Source organism: Bubalus bubalis, chromosome 1 (genome assembly GCF_019923935.1).
Source record: "Bubalus bubalis isolate 160015118507 breed Murrah chromosome 1, NDDB_SH_1, whole genome shotgun sequence".
NCBI lineage: Eukaryota > Metazoa > Chordata > Mammalia > Artiodactyla > Bovidae > Bubalus > Bubalus bubalis.
The window spans coordinates 177,227,750-177,252,720 of record NC_059157.1 but is presented as its reverse complement, the minus strand read 5'-3'; the positions used below and the strand labels follow the sequence as shown (position 1 = coordinate 177,252,720).

Genomic DNA, 24,971 nt, shown 5'->3' with positions numbered 1-24,971 from the left:
CCCAGCATCAGGGTCTTTTCAAAAGAGCTGGCTCTTCGCATCAGGTGGCCAAAATATTGGAACTTCGGCTTCAGCATCAGTCTCTCCAATGAATATTCAGGGTTGATTTCCTTTAGGATTAACTGATTTAATTTCCTTGCTGTCCATGGGACTCTCAAGAGGCTTCTCCAGCACCACAGTTCGAAAGCATCAATTCTTCAGTGCTCAGCCTTCTTTACAGGTACTGTATACCTAGCTATGTTTTAAGTACCTCATATGTATTAACTCATGTACTTCTTCCAAAAACTCTAATGTTATCCCCAATATATTTTTTCATATTTTATTTAGAAATAATTTCAAATTTATAGTAAAGTTTCATGCCTAGTCCAACGAACTATTGGGGTGAAAGCTAATTCTCATGTATACGTCACCCTAAGTTCTCCAATGATAAACATTTTTCAGTGTTTTCTTTGTCATTCATTCACTTTTTTTTTCCTGAACCAATTGAAAATAAGTTGCAAATGTGATGCCTAATTACCCCTACTTAAGTGTCTTCCTTAAAGACAAGACACTCTCCTGCATAACCACAGAATTATCACCAAAATGAGTAACTTAACACATAATTCTGCATTGAATCCACAGATCTCATTCAGTATTTGTCCCAGTAATTTCCTTTTTGGAAAAATATTTTTTATTTCTTGTCTAGAATCAAATCCAGGGTTGTAATTGCATCTAGTTATGTCCTTTTAATCTTTACTTTGTGATAGTTCTTCATTTCTTCCTTGTTGTTAGTGACTTCGACATTTTGGGAAGTTCAGACATTCATTTGGTAGAATGTTCCTCATTTAGGTTTATTTAGGTTTGTCTGAGGCAAGTTATGCATTTTTGGCATAGTTATACATTTTTGGCAGGAAAATGATAGACGTGATATTGTGTGTTTTCAGTGGATCTTATTAAGAGACACAATATTGATTTGTCCTTTTTTTTTTTTTTGCCATTTCAAATGAATTCATTTAGTTCCAAGTAGTACAGAATTCAGTATAGAACAAAGACTTAACAACACACTTCGGCAGGATTCTGGGTTGGATTTATGCAGATCTCATAGCTAAAGTAGAAATGGCTAAGAAGAACTAAAGAGGAGCTACTCTATGATTACTTATTAATTTATACAAACATTTGTTCTGAAATGTACTAGGTTCTAAGACAACACCTCATTCTAGCTGTAGATGGCAACAGATGTTACAGCAGGAAATCCAGATGTTTAAACATGAATGGAATTAAGGAGCATCATTGCCTCAGGCACAAGGAACAGCTTCCTTTTTGCCAGATTTCTTAATTCCATTTGTGTCCATGGGGCCTTTCCCCGTGGCCTTCACTTTTGGCTCCTTGAGTTTCTTCTGCTCCTCCTTTTTCTGCTTGAATGCCTTATCTTCCTGGTCCATCTTTTTGTCTTGCTCCTTGGACTGCTTCAGGGGCTTCTTCTGGTACCTTTGCTGCCCAATGTGGTGTCTGCCGCCCCTTCCCCAGTGATTGGTCTTTTTGCTGCTGATGTGAACTTTGATGACTTGGTAAAGGTGAAAACTTCTCCACTGTCAAGTTGTTATTTTTCCTTTTGTAGTTTTTAAGAGATAATTTTATTTATTTATTTTTGGTTATGCTGGGTCTTCATTGCTGCAAGGACTTTTCTCTAGCTGTGGAGAGCGGGCGTTACTCTTCATTTGTGGTGCTTAGGCTTGTCATTGCAATGGCACCTATGGACTCAAGGGTGCACAGGCTTCAGTGGCTGTGGCGCATGGGCTAAGTAGCTGTGGCTCCTCGGTTCCAGAGCACAGGCTCAGGAGTTGTGGCACACAGGCTTAGTTGCTCTGCAGCATGTGGGATCCTCCCAGACCAGGGATCAAATCGTTGTCTCCTATATTGGCAGGCGGATTCTTTACCACTGAACCATGAAGGACGCCCTCCCTTTGTAATTAATAAGCATTTTGTGGGGAGATGCTTTGAGACTATGTCATCCTATTCTTCAACAAACTTTCAGTCACTTATGATGATTCTTGCTTAAGTAATTACTATGATGATTGCCAAATGGCAATTTTTCCAATATTCATTTTACCTTTTTTGTTTTCTTTGGCCTTGCCATGCGGCTTGTGGGGTCTTAACTCCTCAAGACCAGAGACTGAATCCCAGGCGGAGTCCTAACCACATGACCACCGGGGAATTCCCCATTTATTTTACTTTTACCAGTTTGTATTCTATTGTAAGGGAGTTTTCTCTTTATTTATGTATTCATTTATTTACATCAATTTGGCTTGTGGATTTCTACTGTGTTCAGTGGATTACTCTCATTATTGACTTTGATGCTGAAATTGTTACAGATTTGGTCATTTGAACCCCATTCAAGTTGTTTCTTGTGTTGCTTTGAAATCTCTATTATTATCTGAGTACTTTCTAGTGTAAGATGTTTCAGATTCATCTTGTACTTTTCCTGTCCCTGCCATTTCAGTCATTTCAAAAGATATTTTTCCAAAGAGCCCTGCTTTCTTTTAGCAGAGAATGCAAGCTCTGGGTGCTAGGTGTGGTCATTGTTCCTAGAGTCTCATTACTTTAGGCTACTTTAGGGCCATCCTGGGTTTCCCTGGTGGTTCAGCAGTAAAGAATCCCACCTGCCAATGAAGGAGAAAGGTCCCATGAAGAAGGGAATGGCTACCCACTCCAGAATTCTTGCCTGGGAAATTCCATGGACAGAGGAGCCTGGTGGGCTACAGTCCATGGGGTCACAGAGCTGGACATGATTTATTGGCTAAACAACAACAACAAGAACAATGGCCATCTTAGCTGACAGAACTGGGGAACTCATGTGTACATATACACATCTATATTTATTAACCTATTTATATTAAAATTAGTTTAATATATTAAACTGCACTCTAATACCACAGTGTTAATTCTAGTCTTCACCTTTTTTCTATTTATATCTTCCTTCTCCGAGGGTGAGAAATTTGGTTCCCATTATCTTCAATATATTTAACTATAATATTTGTTTGTTCTCTCTTTATATAACCAATATCCTGACCTCATGGGAAACCCCTTGGCCACAATTCTTCCTCATGCTCAGTCTTGCTGCCTCTACCAGCCTCTTCACAGCCTTAAGTTACACAGCTAGAAAGTGGTGAAGCAGGAAAACATGTGCAAAGTTGCTTAATTGCTTGACTGCGAGTTCTCCAACCCAAGAGTGTCTATTGTGAAGCTGCTGCTGTGAAGATATACTCAAGGAAAAGGGGCCCTTCGGCTAATGAGATGAAGATTTAAGCAGGCAGAGTGGCAGCTTTCAGGACTGTGCCTTCCAAGGAAAACTTGGAGAATGAAGGATGGAGGCAGCCGAATGGCGGTACCTGCCAAGAACCACAGTGAGGGGATTCTCCAAAACTAGTGCAGTTTGGTGATCAGTCAGCCAGCACCTCCACTGCAACAGGTCTCCACTATGTTTTGTTTCTGTATCAAGAGCACATTCCATTAAGACAAACATATCACTGTGCTGTTATTTCTAAAGAGGGAATATTGCTTTTATTAGCAGTTCCTTAAATTAAAACGCTAGGAGCTGGATGATGGTGTCTGCTGTTGTAGTGCTGACTTCATTTCCTGGTCCAGAAGATCAGAAATCTGTTCATGTTTTAGAAAACAGCGTGAGATCCATCTGTTCAGGTCAGATTTTTCCACATTAACATGGAAATTTATAGAGTGGTAACTTATGTAAGAAAAACCAATGATGATTATATTCTTTGCTGCTATTTGGAATCCATGTTATTTTTTTTGTTAGTCATGAAAATATAGTAATCCACGTACACATGCACAATGACTTAATTCTTTTGAACACTGTATAATAAAGGCATCCACTTTAGTTTATGTAGTATTTCACCTCTGTTTTGGTTTGGGTTCTAGGCACCATTTATCCAGTTTCCCTTTGTAATACAGTCTGTTTATATGCAGTTTTCCTTGCAACAGGAGGCATAGAAATGTAAGAGCTACATTTGGCTTCCTGGGTGACTTCTGGTATGACTGAAACACGGAATACTGATTATTTTCCCTCTGATGAAAATATGAAAAAAAAAATTAAAAATTTTTTTCCCGATTTTAAAGTAGATGCATGGCTTATATGGAAAATAAAACTAAAAAGTAAATAGAAGAAAGTGTTGAATAATTGAAATTTCACCATCCAAAGTCTAGATACAAATTGTTTTATATAGAGTCATAGGATGAATGCTTTTTTATCTTTTGTACCTTTCTTTTTACTTAGCATTGTGACATGAAGGCGCTTTCTAGGTGGCACTAGGGCTTCCCAAGTGGTGCTGGTGATAAAGAACCTGCCTGCCAATGCAGGAAACACAGGAGACGTGAGTTCAAGGTTTGATCCCTGGGTTGGAAAGATTTCCTGGAGGAGGGCATGGCAACCCACTCTAGTATTCTTGCCTGGAGAATGCCATGGACCAAGGAGCCTGGCAGGCTACAGTCCATAGGGTCGCAAAGAACTGGACATGACTGAAGCAACTTAGCACGCATGCAGGTGACATGAAGATTTTTTCTGTTAATATATGTGTACAGATATATTATCTTTTTTGATGACTGCATAATATTGCATTGATTTTTTTTGTTTAACAGGTCCGTCATTAAAGGACAAAAAAGTTATTTTCCATTTTTCATGGTGTAAAGAAAGCCGTGATGAGTGTCCTTGCTTGCCATCTTTATGTACTTTACTAGTGATCTCCTTTGGATATATTCTTGGAAATAGGACTGCTGGGTCAAAGACTTCACACATTCTAAATTTTTGTACATGCTGCTGGTAAAATTAACTCCTGATGAGATGGATTATACTATGCTTTTCTTTCATATACAGTGTCCCTGCCAATGATGGGACTTTATAAAGTCTCTTTTCAGCTTTGTAGTAGCATCATATATTTGTGTGCATTCTCTAGATGACATTAAAGGAGTGGAACAACTTTATTTATAAAAATATTTATTTATTTAGCTGTGTTGGGTCTTAGTTGTGGCATGCAGAATCTTCATTGCATCACGCGGGATCTTTCATTGCGGCACACAGACTATTTAGCTGTGGTGTGTGGGCTTCAGTAGTTGCAGTGTGCGGGCTTAGCTGCATGTGGAATCCTAGTTCCTGGATCAGAGGTAGAACCCACATCCCCTGCATTGCAAGGCATATTCCCTAAGCACTGGATCACCAGAGAAGTTCCCTGAAATAACTTTGATAAATCTATGTATGCCATCTAAGCAACCAGATGTTGTCAAGTTTCATTCAAAATCTGACATAGTTTGGTCTGAAACAAGATGGCATCTGGTCATCATTTTTTCTATTGCTTTATGTTATTTCAGTTTAATAAGATGTATGGAGAGATGTGACGGAGTTGTAATGTCATCAAGTGGTGCCTATAGCATGAAGAATAAGTTAAATGAAACCAAATGTGTAAAGTTTTGAACTGATTCATTTGGCATTTCCATAAGTCTTGGCTTCAAGAGAAAATTCGGGCTTGGCTTTCTCATGGGTAAACAGCAGCAAGAACAGGGCAAATGTGAGCAGGTAGTATATGTAGTGTTTGTGGGATTTGAGAGTAGACTGTTGATCCTGGGTATTCCTTTTTTGTTCAGGGACTGGTGTTAAGACCTGGGGAGTTTGCAGCTTTCTTTGTACTCAGTTGGGTTATTTGATCATCTTTCATAAGAGTTGCTGCTGCTAAGTCGCTTCAGTCGTGTCTGACTCTGTGCGACCCCATAGACGGCAGCCCACCAGGCTCCCCTGTCCCTGGGATTCTCCAGGCAAGAACAGGTTAGGTAAAGAATAAACAACCGACAAGTTCAACTTTAACAAGATATCAGAACAGCACAGTAATCTATTGTACATTTAACATCTAACCTACATGGTGATTTAACCACTTAGATACATACAAAAAAAGATGATGGAAACAGAAAAGGATCATGTTATTCCTTTCCTTCCCCCTTCCAGCAATGGCTTCCTGCCACTCTTGACAGATTCACCCAGCATGGCTGAATTTAAAGGTGCTGATTCACTGCAAACTAATTCTGTTTTTTTTTTGTTGTTATTTTTGGCAAAACTAATACAATATTGTAAAGTTTAAAAATAAAATAAAATTAAAGACAGTAGGAAAGTAAGTGGTAGATGATAAATATGTGTTCATTGAGAATGGCAGATTTTATGCAAATTGATAAGTCCACTGCTCCAGAGATGAGACAGGCTCTTTCCTAGAAGGGGAGTGTCAATTATAAATGGTGAGAGACTTTGCATTTCAGCAAGTTCTCAGCTGCCAGCTGACACATTCATCACAGTGTGCCAGAATGGATTTTAAAACGGTACAACATATATTGCTCTTTTCCAGATCAGGCATCATCACCTTCACACAAGCCAAGTCAACCTGCTTGTTTGAAAACTGCCACATGAGGCTGTTTTTCAGGTTAATCTCAGTTAACCTTTTCCTTTCCTGATTTACACAGTTCATTAGAATCTACTCAAATCATTTGAGTACAGAAGAGACAGGCTTCTTATTTCAATTTTGCCTACACAGCAACTGAATGCCCAGAAGTTCCAAGCTGATGGGCAAAATAGAATGTTTAGCCCAGCTCTAACCAGACTGATCTGGAGGAGGAAATGGCAACCCACTCCAGTATTCTTGCTTGGGAAATCCCATTCACAGAAGAACCTGGCGGGCTATAGTCCATGGGGTCACAAAGAGTCAGACACGACTGAAGTGACTTGGCACACACAACCAGACTGATAGCTCTCATCCTTACCTCCCCTCTTTCACCCCTTTCTCTTTCCCACATTTTGCACCTCTACATTTAATTATTTCTTTTTTCTCAGTCTTTTCCCCTCCCAGAGTTGACTGCTGGAAGCTCCTGCACAGCTGACAGCCCCTGGCTATCCCTTTCCTAACTTTCTGCCCTAGAACTGTCAGCTGAATCTTCAGGTCAAACTAGTGCTAGGCTTCCTGTTTGGTGCATCTCTCCACTTCTCCTTCCTACCTCTCCTGACCCCATATCCACCCTGCTAGATCTCTCTCCCCACCTCACCTTATCTCCAAGCCCTTTAGCTGTAATTGTCTCCTCTCTTATATAACCCAGACTGACACAGCCCAGCAACATCCTCGGGCCTTGCTCTAGTTTTCTCATAGCCCAGCAGAGCACAGTACTCTTTAGATCACTGAGACCAGTGGTCCCCAACCTTTGGGCACCAGGAGAAGGGTTCCTCAGGGATCTGGAACCAATATTTCTAACACAGAAAGTCAGAACTGTAGCCAAGTGGCAAAGATAACAGTATGAGGACAATCTCAAAGGTGAAACCAGGAGAGAAATGGGAGACTGAACAGCAGAGCCTGTGAAAATTGATAGCAGACTGGGACAGGATGTAGTTCAGAACTGAGTATTTTTGTTCAACCTGCATTTGTTCAATGTGTTTTGTGTGCTATGAATACAAATATGGATGAGAACTCTCTTGCTTTCATGGAACTTACAGGCTACAAAGGAGATTGTGACTTGGCAAGTTCCCTTTAAATAGTGCCTGGATCTGTTGAGAAAGTGGACATGGCAGATTAAAGGAGCTGCACTGGGCTGTGCACAACCCAGAAAATTTGAGATGTACTGACAAGTCCTGCCTAGCATGGATGTGGGAGGAGATGGAGTCATAGTGTGATGACTTCTGACTTCTCTGTGTCTCTGAGTCCTCTCAGAAATAGCTCTTTTTAAAAAATCAGAGGATTGAGTAACTTTTAATACTTGCCTGAAATTTGCTAGCTGGGCCTACAAGATTTGTGAAGTGGTTGACAGAGTAAACAGAATGTGTAAGGAAGTTGTAAGAAACTCAGTTTGATAATTGCATTTACAGAGAATTATTAAGTAATCCACATTAAATTTCAAAAGTTTCTAACAACAGTGGAAGATGGATTGAAGGAACTTTTTGGATTCTGTCCTAATTAGCAGTCCTAAATTCTTCTTTACCACAATTCACATGTATTTCTGCAGTAGGAGCTCAAAGTGCTGTCTACCCATCTTTATGAAAATCTTATGTTATTATTACTCCACACAATCCTGGTTGATTCTTTCAAAAATCTGTTCTAGCTTTCTTGATAAATTGTAGGCCATTTCCCCCAAAAAATAACTACATGAGGAACAAAATGTTAGGTAATTGTCTACCATGAATTATTGTTGTTCACCACCCTGTCTCATCAAGTAAAGAGTTAATGGCAATTTAAGATTATTGGAAGGGATCACCAGCATTATCTTCAGTCTTTGGTTCATTACATTGGCATTATGTATGAGTGAATACTCTTCCATAAATTCCAAAATATTAATGCTTTGTTAGCATCTATGTTGTTAAAAGCAGAATAAGCAGAAGTAGTACCTTGACTGACAGGATTCAGTTTTACATATCTCATGGTGTAATCCACAGTCCATCTGTGTATCTGGCAGAGTGTAGTTACAGATTACAAAAATCACTCTAGCTCTTTGAATCAGTAAGAGATATAACACAAGGGATCAGAAGCCTCTAAAATCATTGGAAGGGCTGGAGGAACAGATTTCAATCTGGGCCTCCAGGCACATTTCCTAGAATGAATGTTTATATCCTTTAAAAAAGTTCCTAATCTAGAAATTTATAAACTATATGTAAGCTTTCTTGCAATAAAAACAGATCATAGAGGAAAATAAGCATTTCCTCTCTGCTGGTTAAAAAAAAAAAAAACCTTTACAGCATTTCAGTAACATGAAGGAAGTAAGCTAATAGGTATTGGCTGCTATGTGCCAGGTATTGTTCTAGATGCTTTAAAAAAAATTTTTTTTTAATTAAAAAAATTTTTATTTGCTTGTTTTTGGTTGTGACAGGTCTTTGTGGCTGTGTGCCAGCTTTCTCTAGTTGCAGTGCATGGGCTTCTCACTGTGGTGGCTTCTCTTGTCACCAGACCACAGGCTGTATGCAAATGGGCTTCACCAATTGCAGCATGGAGGCTCAGTATTTGTGGCTTACTGGCTCTATAGCACATGCTCAGTAATGATGGTGCACAGGCTCAGTTGCTCTGCAGCTTGTGGACCAGGGATTGAACTCACGTCCCTGCATTGGCAGGCAGATTCCTATCCACTGCACCACCAGGGAATTCCTTGTTCTAGATGCTTTAGATCTATCTTTTTACTAAGTCCTTATTAAAAACCTTTCCAAGCTGGTAATATCAGCCCATCTTGATGAAAAAATGGATGTTTAGGAAGATTACACTATATATGCACAGGTAGAAAGTAATAGAGGTAGAATTCAGGTTCAGATCTTCTGCCTCAAGAATTGGTAGACCTGTTGTCCAGCACTGTTTATTACTCCAAAGTCCTATCTGTGGTATCCAACCAAAGTTCTGACTCAGTATTTAATGACTACATCCAACAAGGCAGTTTACTCAGCCCTTGAGAGGTGTTTTATAATTCACTTTTTTCCCTAGATGATCCACGAGGTTCTTAAAAGCAGATGTCTCAAACAGTATCACAGGAGTAAGCAAGCCATAGTAGTAAATAGACAGTAGATATTTTTCTATCTCAGGTTAAAATAATCTTGTCCATGTCACTTGACCCAGAACTTTGTAGTCTCATCCAACACTTTTCTAGATCTTAAGAACTCTTTTCTGGGGAAAATCATGGATTTACATGCAGGAAGTAGCAAATGAACAACAACAACTAAATGTGTGGGTCTTCTCTAAGAATACAAATCTGATCTTTAGATATTCACAAAATGATGGTGAATGAGTTTTCTGTTTGCTGCTGTAACAAAGTACCACAAACCTGGTGGCTCAAAACAACATGAATTTATTATCTGGCAGATCTGTGAGTCAGAGGTCCAGTTCAGGTGTCACTGGGCTTAACCCAGGTGTTGGCAGGGTATATCCCGTTCTGGATGTTCTAGGGAAGGATTCACTTCCTTGCCTTTTCTAGCTTCTAGAGGCTGCCCACATCTCTTGGTTCATGATTGCCTTCTATCTCCAATGTTAGCAACAACAGGCTGAGTCCTCACATTGCATCACTCTGACTTTGCCTCTGTTGACACACCTTCTCTGTCTCTGTTTTCCACTTTTAAGGACACTTGTGATTACAATGGGCCCAACTAGATAATCCAGGATGGTCTCCCTATTTTAAGGTCAACTGATTAACAACTATAACTCCATCTGCAACCTTAATTCCCCTTTGTCATATAAGGTAATGTTCTGGCAGTTAGGATGAGGTGGGGGGCATTACTCTGCCTACCATGAATGGTTACTTAATAGAGTAACATAGAAGAAAGAGCTTGGGAAGGCAGACCTTGATATGAATCTTGTCTCTAGCATTAACTAGTTATGTCACCCACTAACTGGCAAATTATCTAATCTCTCAGAACCTATTTCCTTATGTACAGAATAGAGATTATAACCTACTTCACAAAATTTACTTGACCTTTAAATGGTAAAGTTCTTAGTATATGCCTGCCACAGAATAGAGGCTAAATAAACATATCCTTATAATTAGAGAACCTAGAACTATATTCAGGGCCAAGCAATCCAAAAGAGTACTTCCCAGATGCTTGGAAGCATCTGTGCTTGATATTTCCTGTGGTTTCATTTTTCCTTTAACTCTAATTGGATGGTTACCTCAAAGTTTTTCAAAACCAAACAGTGTATTGATCCCAAATAAACACAAAAAATGAATGAAGACACTTTATTTCACTACTTGTCTCAGCCAGTTTCTCTCCATAGATGACATATGAACAGGGAACAAAGAGAGAAACACGAATCCTCTTGACTTATCTCCTATTTATTCTTTCACAATCTTCCCCTGGCCATCAAAAACTGTTTCCTCATTTATATTCAATGAGAAAACTTCAACATTGTTATCTGTGCCTTTTCCTGGGGTGGTTATAGATCTATCCCTGCATAAAAGATCAGCAGCAGCTGGTCATCTCATTTGCCTTTCAGCTGTGATAAAGCTGAAGTTAATGACTGACCTGTTGTGTTCAGAACCCAATATTGGGTATATAGTAACTGGCCATTAAAAATGATTAATGATGTGGAAAAATGTTTACAATGAATTGATAAGTAAGGGGGGAGTTATAAAATAGGATATAGTGTTTGATACCACTTTTGTTCCCAGGTGGCATTAGTGGTAAAGTGAAAGTGAAGTGAGCGAAAGTTGCTCAGTCGTGTCCAACTCTTTGTGACTCCATGGACCGTCCATGGAATTCTCCAGGCTAGAATACTGGAGTGGGTAGCTTTTCTCTTCTCCAGGGGATCTTCCCAACCCAGGGATCAAACCCAGGTCTCCCGCATTGCAGGCGGATTCTTTACCAGCTAAGCCACAAGGGAAGCCCAGTGGTAAAGAACTCACCTATTAATGCAGGTGACATAGGAGATTCAGGAGACCAGGGTTTGATCCCTAGGTTGGGAAGATCCCCTGGAGTAGGAAATAGCAGCTTGCTCCAGTATTTTTGCCTGGGAAATCCCATGGACAGAGGAGCCTGGAGGGCTACAGTCCATTGGGCCACAAAGAGTCAGATATGTATGAGTGAGTATTTATATTGTATTACATTGGGGAATACCAATTACATTGGTATTCCAATTATAATTCCAATTGGTAATTCCAATTGTAATTCCAATTGGTAATCCCAATTGGTATTACAATTCTAATGTAATACCAATTATATGGGGGAATACCGCACAATTGCACTCATCTCACATGCTAGTAAAGTAATGCTCAAAATTCTCCAAGCCAGGCTTCAGCAATATGTGAACCGTGAACTTCCTGATGTTCAAGCTGCTTTTAGAAAAGGCAGAGGAACCAGAGATCAAATTGCCAACATCTGCTGGATCATGGAAAAAGCAAGACAGTTCCAGAAAAACATCTATTTCTGCTTTATTGACTATGCCAAAGCCTTTGAGTGTGTGGATCACAATAAACTGTGGGAAATTCTGAGAGATGGGATATCAGACCACCTGACCTGCCTCTTGAGAAATCTGTAGGCAGGTCAGGAAGCAACAGTTAGAACTGGACATTGAACAACGGACTGGTTCCAAATAGGAAAAGGAGTTCGTCAAGGCTGTATATTGTCACCCTATTTATTTAACTTATATGCAGAGTACATCATGAGAAACGCTGGACTGGAAGAAACACAAGCTGGAATCAAGATTTCCGGGAGAAATATCAATCACCTCAGATATGCAGATGACACCACCCTTATGGCAGAAAGTGAAGAGGAACTCAAAAGCCTCTTGATGAAAGTGAAAGAGGAGAGTGAAAAATTGGCTTAAAGCTCAACATTCAGAAAACGAAGATCATGGCATCCGGTCCCATCACTTCATGGGAAATAGATGGGGAAACAGTGGACACAGCGTCAGACTTTAGTTTTTTGGGCTCCAAAATCACTGCAGATGGTGACTGCAGCCATGAAATTAAAAGACACTTACTCCTTGGAAGAAAAGTTATGACCAACCTAGATAGCATATTCAAAAGCAGAGACATCACTTTGCCAACAAAGGTCTGTCTAGTCAAGGCTATGGTTTTTCCTGTGGTCATGTATGGATGTGAGAGTTGGACTGTGAAGAAGGCTGAGCGCCAAAGAATTGATGCTTTTGAACTGTGGTGTTGGAGGAGACTGTTGAGAGTCCCTTGGACTGCAAGGAGATCCAACCAGTCCATTCTGAAGGAGATCAGCCCTGGGATTTCTTTGGAAGGAATGATGCTAAAGCTGAAACTCCAGTACTTTGGCCACCTCATGCGAAGAGTTGACTCATTGGAAGACTCTGATGCTGGGAGGGATTGGGGGCAAGAGGAGAAGGGGACGACAGAGGATGAGATGGCTGGATGGCATCACTGACTCGATGGATGTGAGTCTGGGTGAACTCCGGGAGTTGGTGATGGACAGGGAGGCCTGGCGTGCTGCGATTCATGGGGTCTCAAAGAGTCAGACATGACTGAGCGACTAAACTGAACATTGGGGAAAAAATGTTCACAAACAGAAAAAAGCCTGGGAGGGTCAGTAGTTATCCCTGGGTGGTAAGATTCTGAGTTGTTTTCATTTTCTTTGCTTCCTCACATTTCTCAATTTTCTACAATAAATATGTTGCTTTTGAAATAGGAATAAACAAAATGTGGTGTTTTTTTTTTCTTAAAGATCTGATGGTGGTGAACAGCTTCTGAGTGAAGCTTGTCCTGCGCAAGTCCAGGGAACTCTGTTAAGGAACTGCTGTGGTCTTGTTGGTGGGATTTACTTGACTGGGCCAAACTGTGAGACATGTTCTGGAAAGCAGGGAGATAGCAAGTGAAGTTCAATCTGGTGGTGCTAAAAGATGTATATCTCTATATCCTTCCTAACTGGTTAATAATGGTTTAATTAAGAAAAGTAGAGACACATTATTTAAAGGACAGCTCTAGTTATGCCTGGAGAATTTAATATTAAAGAAAATATGGGAGGCCTAGCAGCAGAAATAGATCAGAGGCAGAGAAGCTAAATACACCCATTCTCTTAATAGCCAAACTTCTCACCTTAATGTTTTATCATTCTCGAAATGTTATTAAGGACTTTAAAGTACTTTAATGATCAGATCAGATCAGATCAGATCAGTCGCTCAGTCATGTCCGACTCTTTGTGACCCCATGAATCTCAGCACGCCAGGCCTCCCTGTCCATCACCAACTCCCGGAGTTCACTCAAACTCACGTCCATCGAGTCAGTGATGCCATCCAGCCATCTCATCCTCTGTCGTCCCCTTTTCCTCCTGCCCCCAATCCCTTCCAGCATCAGGGTCTTTTCCAATGAGTCAACTCTTCGCATGAGGTGGCCAAAGTACTGGAGTCTCAGCTTTAGCATCATTCCTTCCAAAGAAATCCCAGGGCTGATCTCCTTCAGAATGGACTGGTTGGATCTCCTTGCAGTCCAAGGGACTCTCAACAGTCTCCTCCAACACCACAGTTCAAAAGCATCAATTCTTCCTTGACTAGACGAACCTTTGTTGGCAAAGTAATGTCTCTGCTTTTCAATATGCTATCTAGGTTGGTCATAACTTTTCTTCCAAGGAGTAAGTGGCTTTTAATTTCATGGCTGCAGTCACCATCTGCAGTGATTTTGAAGCCCAGAAAAATAAAGTCTGACACTGTGTCCACTGTTTCCCCATCTATTTCCCATGAAGTGATGGGACCGGATGCCATGATCTTCGTTTTCTGAATGTTGAGCTTTAATCCAATTTTTCACTGTCCACTTTCACTTTCATCAAGAGGCTTTTGAGTTCCTCTTCACTTTCTGCCATAAGGGTGGTGTCATCTGCATATCTGGGGTTATTGACATTTCTCCCAGAAATCTTGATTCCAGCTTGTGTTTCTTCCAGTCCAGCATTTCTCATGATGTACTCTGCATATAAGTTAAATAAATAGGGTGACAATATACAGCCTTGACGAACTCCTTTTCCTATTTGGAACCAGTCTGTTGTTCCATGTCCAGTTCTAACTGTTGCTTCCTGACCTGCATACAAATTTCTCAAAAGGCAGATCAGGTGGTCTGGTATTCCCATCTCATTCAGAATTTCCCACAGTTTATTGTGATCCACACACTCAAAGGCTTTGGCATAGTCAATAAAGCAGAAATAGATGTTTTTCTGGAACTCTCTTGCTTTTTCCATGATCCAGCAGATGTTGGCAATTTGATCTCTGGTTCCTCTGCCTTTTCTAAAAGCAGCTTGAACATCAGGAAGTTCACGGTTCACATATTGCTGAAGCCTGGCTTGGAGAATTTTGAGCATTACTTTACTAGCGTGTGAGATGAGTGCAATTGTGTGGTAGTTTGAGCATTCTTTGGCATTGCCTTTCTTTGGGATTGGAATGAAAACTGACCTTTTCCAGACCTGTGGCCACTGCTGAGTTTTCCACATTTGCTGGCATATTGAGTGTAGCACTTTCACAGCATCATCTTTCAGGATTTGGAATAGCTCAACTGGAATTCTATCACCTCCACTAACTTAGTTCATAGTGATGCTTTCTAAGGCCCACTTGACTTCACATTCCAGGATGTCTGGCTCTAGGTCAGTGATCACACCATTGTGATTATCTGGATCATGAAGATCTTTTTTGTACAAAGAATTCTTCTGTGTATTCTTGCCATCTCTTCTTAATATCTTCTGCTTCTGTTAGGTCCATACCATTTCTGTCCTTTATCGAGCCCATCTTTGCATGAAATGTTCCTTTGGTATCTCTGATTTTCTTGAAGAGATCCCTAGTCTTTCCCATTCTGTTGCTTTCCTCTATTTCTTTGCATTGATCGCCCCTTATTTGAGTTATTTGCCATTTAAATTCATTTGTTTATGTTACTTATGGGCTTCCCTGGTGGCCCAGTGGTAAATAATCTACCTGCAAGTCAGGAACCATAGGATATATGGGTTTGACCCTGGGTTGAGAAGATCCTCTGGAGGAGGGCACAGCAATCCACTCCAGTATTCTTGCCTGGAGAATCCCATGGACAGAGGAGCCTGGCGGGCTACAGTCCTTAGGGTCACAAAGAGATGGACATGACTGAAGCGACTTAGCATATATGCATGCATATTACTTATATTTTCTACTTAATGAAATTTGTTTCATTAAAAATAGTTCATTCATTCACTCATTCATTCAACAAACACTTACTAGACACCTATCTCATCACTGAGCTAGGTGCTGCAAATGTAAAAATCAGTAATATCTAATTTTAATACCTGTGGGGTTAAAAACCCTCACAGGTCTAGCAGAAAAGACAAAAATACAGTTATAATTCAATGCATTCAATACATTCTATGATTGAAGCACTTTGGTGGGCATCTAATTCAGACTGGGGGTGGGAAGTGGGCCTAGGGAAGATCTCCAGAGATGGGCCTTAAAAAATAAGCAGGAATTTACCAGGTTAAAAAGTAGGAAAAGAGTAATCCATAAAGAAGGAACAGCATATATACAAATCCAGAATCATGGGAAAGCATGACATATTCAGAGAATTTCCTGCAGTTTGCAATAGCCAGAACTTTTGTGCATATAAAGGACAAGCAATGGTTGAGACTGTGATAGGTAATTCTATGTGTCAACTTGGCTGGTCAAAGATGATGTTGATACTGTTTACAATAGCTAGGACATGGAAGCAACCTAGATGTCCATTGGCAGATGAATGGATTAAGAAAGCTGTGATACATATACACATGAAATATTACTCAGCTATGAAAAAGAATGCATTTGAATCAGTTCAAATGAGGTGGATGAAACTGGATGTATTATACAGAGTGAAGTAAGTCAGAAAGAAAAACACCAATACAGTATATTAACACGTATATATGGAATTTAGAAAGATGGTAATAATGACCCTATATGTGAGACAGCAAAAGAGTCATAGAGATAAAGAAAAGACTTTTGGACTCTGGGAGAAGACGAGGGTGGGATGATTTGAAAAAATAGCATTGAAACATACATATTACCATATGTGAAATAGATTGCCAGTCCAGGTTCAATGCATGAGACAGGGCACGCAGGGCTGGTGCACTGCAATGACCCTGAGGGATGGGATGGGGAGGGAGGTGAGAGGGGTGTTCAGGATGGGGAACACATGTACACCCATGGCTGATTCATGTCAATGTATGGCAAAAACCACTACAATATTTTAATTAGCTTCCAATTAAAATAAATAAATTAAAAAAAGATGATGCTGATGTTTCTGCAAGGGTGTTTTTTGATAAGCTGCTGCTGTTGCTGCTAAGTTGCTTCAGTCGTGTCTGACTCTGTGTGACCCCATAGACGGCAGCCCACCAGGCTCCTCCATCCCTGGGATTCTCCAGGCAAGAATACTGGAGTGGGTTGCCATTTCCTTCTCCAGTGCATGAACGTGAAAAGTGAAAGTAAAGTTGCTCAGTCACATCCAACTCTTTGTGACCCCAGGGACTGTAGCCTACCAGGCACCTCCGTCCATGGGATATTCCAAGCAAGAGTACTGGAGTGGGTTGCCATTGCCGTCTCCTTTTAGATAAGAGTTACATTTAAATCGGTGGATTTGAGTAAAGCAGATTGCTCTCCATAATAAGGGTGGGCCTCAGCCAATCAGCTGAAGGCCTTAATAGAAAAAATCTGACAGCTCCTGAGGAGAAGGGAATTCTGCCAGCAGACTCTTCTGGACTTAAACTGCAACTGTTTGCTGGATCTGCAGCCTGCTGGGGTATTCTGAAGACTTTAGATTTGCCAGGCTGCATAATTGGATGAGCCAATTCCTTAAAATTATTCTTTTCTTATAAATGTATATATACACATCATATTAATTTTGTTTCTCTGGAGAACTCTGACTAGTAAAGAGGGTAAAGGCAGAGGACAGGAAGAATTCTTCTGAACAGTCTTTAGTTTGAATGATCATGGGAAACTGTAGGTTTTCAGTTGCTTACCATTGATTGAACAGTGATGTAAGAGAGCAGAAGTGGGTCTATAAGATCCTATAGAGATGTCAGTAGTCAACATCATTCCTCATTCTTTTCCATGTCTTCCACTTCTCAGTTTTCAAATCCATTCCATTCCATCCAACAGACATTTACTTCATGCCAGTATGTGCCAGAGATAATGGTGCACAAAGATTGGAGAGACCAGTTAAGACTTTGCAAAGGAGGAAGTAACACTTGAGCAAACCACTGAAGCACAAATGTGAGCTTTGCAGGTAGACAAGAGCAGAAAGGGGGAGGACCATGTCATTCCAGGCAGATGGAATCATGTGGAAAAAAGAACTAAATTTATTGAGCAATTGCTAGGTGCCATATTCTAGGTGTTTTGTATGTATTAAGTGATTTAATATTTTTATTCTACCCCATGAGTAGAATCATTGAAATTTTCAAAAGAGGTTAAGTAAGTACCCAAGGTCACATATTTAATAAGTTCTATAACTTAGACTCAAGTCCAGACAATTTGGCTTCAATGACCACTTAAAAAAAAAAATCTCCATCCCTGTCTTCCTCAATCATGCAGTAGCCATAGATTCATTAAATCTTAAAGCCAGAAGGGTCCCTAGATAATTTATTTGAGTGGTTCTTGCACAAGAAAATTATACATTAGGATCACTGAGGAGGTTTTTAAAAATACCAATGCCTATCATTGCCTTCCTTTATCCCCCAACTGGAGGAATCGCAACACCCCCCAACACACACACACCCCTCTTTTCTTTTTTCCTATTTAAAAAAATTGAGTTAAAATAGAAGTAAAGCAAAATCTACCATTTTAACACTTTTAAAATGTTCAACTCAATAACATTAATTACATTCGCAATATTGTACAACCACCACCACTATCTATTTCTAAAATTTTTTGATTACCCAAAACAGAAACCCTATAGCCATAACTCCCATTCCCGCTTCCCCCAGCCTCCAGGAGTCTCAAATTGATTTTCTCTTTTTATGAATGTGCCTATTCTAAATACCACATATAAGTGGAATTATGCAGTATTTGTCCTTTTGGGTATGGCTTATTTCAGTTAGCCAACTGTCTTCAAGGTTCGTCCATGATGTAGCATGTATTGAAACTTCATTCCTTTTTACGGACAAGTAATATTCAATTGTATGGATATACTGTATTTTCTTTATCCATTCATTTGTTGGGGCACTTAGGTTGTCCCTCTTTCCGCAAAGACATACTGAGGATCAACTGCTTTTTAAAACTGAACAATGTCATACATGAAGAGAATAAATGACAAAAGGAGGCAGGGTCTAAGTACCAGATAGAACAGGAAAAAGACCCAGCGTGGTGATATGCATACATTTTGGTTTGGATGGTAAGAAGCTAGTTTTTAGGGTGGGGCTTTAGTGTCAGGGGTGCTCACATGACTGAGGCTTTTATCCTACTTTCTGCATAGATATTTTGTCATTATCACTCCTGTATCCTGTCAGAGAACTTATGATTTCAGAAAAATGAAAATAGTTTATTCTGTTATGAAAGCCGAATGTGACTCTGACAGTGATAATGCCTTGTCCTTTTAGGCAATAAAATAAATACAATTATTTTCCTGAAACCATGTGCATGAACAAGTGGTAGTTACTTCTGGGCTAGAATGTCAGGCCAGGTTGTATCTGTGGGTGACAGGAGTAAAGCTGAGAAGGTAAGAGATGGGGAAAGAGTGAGTAGGTTGGGAAGAGGAAAGGGTGACAGAAGAGCAGAGAGGGGAGACTAATTTGGGGTGACATGTGACAAAGTTCCAGACAAAACTCTGGGACAAATTCTCTTCAACAATAGAAGCTACTGACCTGCTCCACATGGACTACCTGGTGCCCTTCACATAGAGGGTGTTCAACAATATGTGCCAGATTAGTTTCCTGAAGTGAGTACCTTCAAGTTCTTTCTGTTCACAGGAGGTAGGCCATTAGTTTTCTCCATTGTGGGGGGGTTTGTTTTCCACCCTTCCCCAATGCTGTCCCACTCCACAATCTCCTAAGATTTCATTTTCTCTCAAAGCTGAGTTGACCCATGTTTAGTGTTTAGCAAGCACATTGTCTGCACAAATGTAAATATCAATATGTCTGTCTACTGACAGTATTATTATTGACTTCTTCCATATTTCCTTGTTTTCACTGGATTTTAGAGTCATCAGTTGTGCCTTTCTTTCTTCTATGTTTTCCCATTCTTGCTTTTATGCTAATTCTGATTGTTTCCATTATAGCTGAAAAAGTTGTCATGTTCTCTGGCTAAATCAAGATCTTGTCTTCTTAGTCTCTTTCTGATAGCTATTGCAAGTATGCTTTAATCTAAGTGCTACAAAGGAGAAACTGATAACATGTCTTATTTTATGCTTTTCTCAGATTGATGTAGACGCACTGTTGTTTGTCAGGCAATAATCTGATGCAATATGAGTGCTATTAATATTTTAATTGCAGTTTCAGCCACTATATATATGTAGACAGTACTCAATGCTCAGTTGCTTAGTCGTGTCTGATTCTTTGTGACCCTAGGGACTGTAGCATGCTAGGCTCCTCTGTCTATGGTACTTTTCAGGCAAGAATATTGGGGTGACACAAAAATAAGCTCAAAATGGATCAAATAGCTAAATGTGAGACCAGCACTATAAAACTTCTAGAGGAAAACATAGGCAGAACTCTGACAAATCACAGCAACATCTTTTTTGATCCATCTCCCAGAATAATGGAGATAAGAACAAAAATAAACAAATGAGACCTACTTAAGCTCAGCAACTTTTGCACAGCAAGGGAAACAGTAAACAAGAGGAGAAGACAACTCACAGATTGGGAGAAAATATTTGCAAATAATATGACCGATAAGGGGTTAGTCTCCAATATTTACAAACACTTAAGTGATGCTTTACATCATCAAAACAAGAAGTCCACTCAAAAAATGGGCAGAAGATCCATGCATTTCGTGCGCTCCTGGGTCCCCATCGATCGGCATCCAGTGAGCAGAGTGGATGGGTGCAGACCACAGGTCATCCAGAGGACCCAAGGCATGGTGATTACTAATAGACTTCCCACAGTACTTCTTTATTCCATATGGACTCCTTCAAGGGAAGTGAGCATCACAGCTTCCCTTGAACTTCTTCTGGGCAAGTCTTGATCTCTATAGGAAAGTTTCATGCCTGTCTAATCTAATTTTCTTTATGAGCGTTACTGAGATTTTCAGTGATTTGGACAAACTTGATGGATTTAAAGCAGACATGAATATATAGGTGAACTATAAAGAAAGCTGAGCACAGAAGAATGGATGCTTTTGAACTGTGGTGCTGGAGAAGACTTTTGAGAGTCCCTTGGACTGCAAGGAAATCCAACCAGTCCATCCTACTGGAAATCAGTTCTGGGTGTTCATCGGAAGGACTGATGTTGAAGCTGAAACTCCAGTTTTTGGAGAGCTGACTCATTTGAAAAGACCCTGATGTTGGGAAAGATTGAAGACAGGAGGAGAAGGGGACGACAGCGGATGAGATGGTTAGATGGCATCAGCGACTCAATGGACACGAGTTTGGGTAAACTCTGGGAGTTGGTGATAGACAGGGAGAACTGGCATGCTGTGGTTCAATGGGGTCACAAAGAGTTGGACATGACTGAGCGACTGAACTGAACTGAACAGAAAAACAAATGCTGTTCAAGGACACTGAAAGAACCCTGATGTTGAAAATCAGATCTGTATTGTGAGCAATGCCTAGAAATCCATGAGTTGAAGCATAGTATTATGCCTATCATCCTTGTAGTTCCCTCAGTGAAATATGTTGAGAAAAGCTCTTCCTTCATGATATAGATTCATGAAGAAGCTAAATAGCATGAATCCTTTATGTTGACAACTGTGAATTTAAATCTTCTGTGAATCCTATGTGACAACCACACATACCAACATGATTTATTAGTATTATATCAATATTTTTAGTCCTACTGTATTTCAACTAAAAATATCAATATACAATTGTACATGAAGTCAAGACATAAAATCAGGGCAAATACAAAATATTCCATCCTTTGAGAAAGGGAGCGAAAAAATAATGTGCTTTGCTTTTGCATTTTTATGTATTAGATCCTTAAGTATTTTATTCACCACACCCAACGGAATGGTTCACAAATGTTTCAGAGAGGAAAGGATTATTTCTCTTTAACAATGAGGAGTTCAACTGGTCTCAAAGCAAATACCGGACGGTAATAACTATGAAGGACGAAGTTGATTATTCATATTTATATTACTCATTCATTAGCTTGCCAAAGGTACTAGATCTGTTACCACATTTTTTTTTTTAAATAATATCTGCACGTGAAAGTGAAAGTGGCTCGGTCGTGCCTGACTCTTTGTGACCCCATGGACTATACAGTCCATGGCATTCTCTAGGCCAGAATACTGGAGTGGGTAGCCTATCCCTTCTCCAGGGGATATTCCCGACCCAGGAATCAAACCAGGGTCTCCTGTATCACAGGCGGATTCTTTACCAACCGAGCTATGAGGGCTTCCCTGGTGGCTCAACTGGTAAAGAATATCTGCATAACTGTCGATAAATTTGGAATTAGCAATCTGTCTGTGAGCAGGACCCGTCCTAAGCAGCTTCTGTGATAAAACAGAAGCATGTCTGTCTGGCTTTCTTCTACAAGGATTTTTCACTGTTCTTGTGCTAGTAAACATGGAAAGTATTAGATTTGGTTTCTAAATGAGAATTACAGTGAGAAACTAATGGCTAATATCCCAGCCGGCCATTGAAGTACTTCATGGGAGAGGCAATCCTAGCTCTACCAAGTAGTAGCCATCATGAAGTTAGCTATTGTCATTGTGGCCATGTTCCTTGAATTTTTAGTGTTATTTGCCATGTTATTCAAGAATATGCCTTCACCCTGTCAGTGACACATACTTCTGTAACACATAGCAATGCACTAAACCGATGTGCATCCTACAGTAAATCCCAGCCCCTATGGCTTATAGGAGCCTCTGTGGCCACTGTCATAAGTGAGTCTAATTTTGTGTGAGACCATGAAAACTCAGTGTTTTGATTATGCTCATGCTTATGACGGGAGGTCTGAGAAGGCACTTCTGAAGATTTATTCCTACCAGTCGTTGTCATTTGTATAGAGTCTTTAAAGGTTGAATCACCGAGGTGTTGCTTCTACACTTGTACTAGGCTGAGTAGCAACATGCCCTTTCTCCCTAAGTGCAGTAGAAGTCATTCCCACTTCCCAACATGTCTGTCTTCTGTCCTCTGGAGTATGTATTGCTTGAGCTCACCACAGCCTGGTAGATGGAAATCGTCAGGATATTCTAGAAACCCTTTTGATTGCAGTCTCTTCAGGAGGTTACAACTGCTGCAAACCTCAGGATTTTACAAAGCACTTTTTACAACCTCAGATGAAGGAGAAGTCAACACTCGTGACAGTCACAGGCTTCCGTGGCCTGTACATGATCATGGGCTTTGCTTTCATAATCATCCTGTTTCTTATACCAACTAAGATGTCACTGTATTTTTTATCATCATTTTATCTTTGATGTTTTTTAGTTATATTATGGATTTTCCTATATATCTTCACTTATTGATGAGGGTCTTATGTTAGTAGTAGCATGGCAATGTGATTACATAAAATTGTTTAGTTTCCATTAAAAAAAAAAAATGGACAGAAGATCCAAACAGACGTTTCTCCAAGGAGAATATACAGATGATCAATAGTCATATGAAAAGATGTTCAACACCACTAGTTATTAGAGAAATGTAAATCAAAACTACAATGAGATGCCTCACATCAGTCAGAATGTCTATCATTTAAAAATTCACAAACAAATGCTGGAGAGGGTATGGAGAAAAAGGAACCCTCCTTCACTGTTGTTGGGAATGTAAATTAATACAGCCATTATGGAGAACAGGATGGAGGTTCCTTAAAAAAACTAGAAATAGAGCTACCATATGACCTTGCAATCCTACTCCTGAGCATATATCCAGAGAAAAGCATGAGATGAAAGGATACAAGCACCCCAATATTCATGACAGCACTGTTTACAATAGCCAAGACATGGAAGCAAACTAAATGTCCATCAGCAGAGGAACGGATAAAGAAAATGTGGTACATATGTGCAATGGAATATTCCTTAGCCATTAAAAAGAATGAAATAATGCCATTTGCAGCAACGTGGATGGACCTAGAGAGTGTCATACTGAGTGAAATAAGTCAGATAAAGAAGGAGAAATATTGTATGACATCCCTTATATGTGGAATCTAAAAATAAATGTTACAAATGAACTTGCTTAGAAAACAGAAAGACTCACAGACTTAGAAAACAAACTTATGGTTGCCAGTGGGGAAGGGATAGTTAGGGAGTTTGGGAAGGTCACGTATACACTGCTGTATTCAAAATGGATAACCAACAAGGATATATTTTATAGCACATGGAACTCTACCCAATGTTATGTGTCAGCTTGGATGGGACGGGGGTTTGGGAGAGAATGGATACACATATATGTATGGCTGAGTCCCTTCACTGTTCACCTGAAACTGCCACAACTGTTAATCAGTTATACCCCAATACAAAGTAAAAAGTTTAAAGTTTGAAAGAAAAAACAAAGAACACTGGAATGGGATGCCATTTCCTTCTCCAGGAGATCCTCCTGGCCCAGGGATCTGTCCTAAGTAATATATTTGAGTTAGAATGATTCTGTCCAGGTTCTTTGAAATGTCTTTCTATATTTTTATAGAGATTCAGTGTGCCCATTTCACATGCTAGCAAATAATGTTCAAAATCCTTCAAGACAGGCTTCAACAGTACAGGAACTGAGAACTTCTAGATATACAAGCTGGATTTAGAGAAGGTAGAGAAACTAGACATCAAATTGCCAACATCTGTTGGATCATAGAAAAAGCAAGGGGCTTCCAGGAAAACATCTGCTTCATTGACAACACTAAAGCCTTTGAGTATGTGAATCACAATAAACTGTGGAAAATTCTTAAAGAGAAGGAAATACAAGGCTACCTTACCTGCCTCCTGAGAGGAGAAACCTGTATGCAGGTAGCAACAGTTAGAACCGGACATGGAATAATGGACTGGTTCAAAATTGGGAAAGGAGTACATCAAGGCCATATATTGTCACTCTGCTTTTTTAACTTAAATGCAGAGTACATCATGCTAAATGCCAGGCTGGATGAATCACAAGCTGGAATCAAGATTGCTGGGAGAAATATCAATAACCTCAGATATGCAGATGATACCTCCCGAATGGCAGAAAGCTAAAAGGAACTAAAGATCCTCTTGATTAAACTGAAAGAGGAGAGTGAAAAAGCTGGCTTAAAATTCAACATTCAAAAAACAAAGATCATGGCATCCAGACCTATCACTTCATGGCAAATAGATGGGGAAAAAGTGTAAACAGTGGCAGATTTTTTTTTTCTTGGGATCCAAGAAAATTTCTACATGACTATAAGACATGAAATTAAAAGATCTTGATCCCTGGAAGAAAAATTATGCAAACCTAGAGAATGTATTAAAAAGCAGAGA

General features: G+C 39.9%; 2 protein-coding genes across 4 annotated transcripts in view; one reads left to right on the top strand and one right to left on the bottom strand.

Annotated features, from left to right (window-relative positions):
• SLC35G2 (solute carrier family 35 member G2) overlaps positions 1-24,971 on the top strand; it is a 49,513-nt gene that overhangs the window by 14,593 nt on the left and 9,949 nt on the right. The gene's annotated exons all lie outside the window — the stretch shown is intronic.
• On the bottom strand, positions 104-7,140 carry LOC112580517 (translation machinery-associated protein 7-like). The gene is made up of 2 exons (XM_045165245.1): positions 7,069-7,140; positions 104-1,568 (listed from the first exon to the last, which is right to left on the bottom strand). Exons 1-2 carry the CDS (start codon positions 7,138-7,140, stop codon positions 1,275-1,277), a joined length of 366 nt encoding a protein of 121 aa, XP_045021180.1. The 3' UTR covers positions 104-1,274.

Excerpts from the sequence above, each read along its gene's own strand:
- LOC112580517 (XM_045165245.1), bottom strand. The coding sequence starts at position 7,140 with ATGTTGCTGGGCTGTGTCAGTCTGGGTTATATAAGAGAGGAGACAATT. Across the intron at positions 1,569-7,068 it reads CTAAAGGGCTTGGAGATAAG|TGGAGAAGTTTTCACCTTTA; the intron begins GTGAGGTGGGGA and ends ACAACTTGACAG.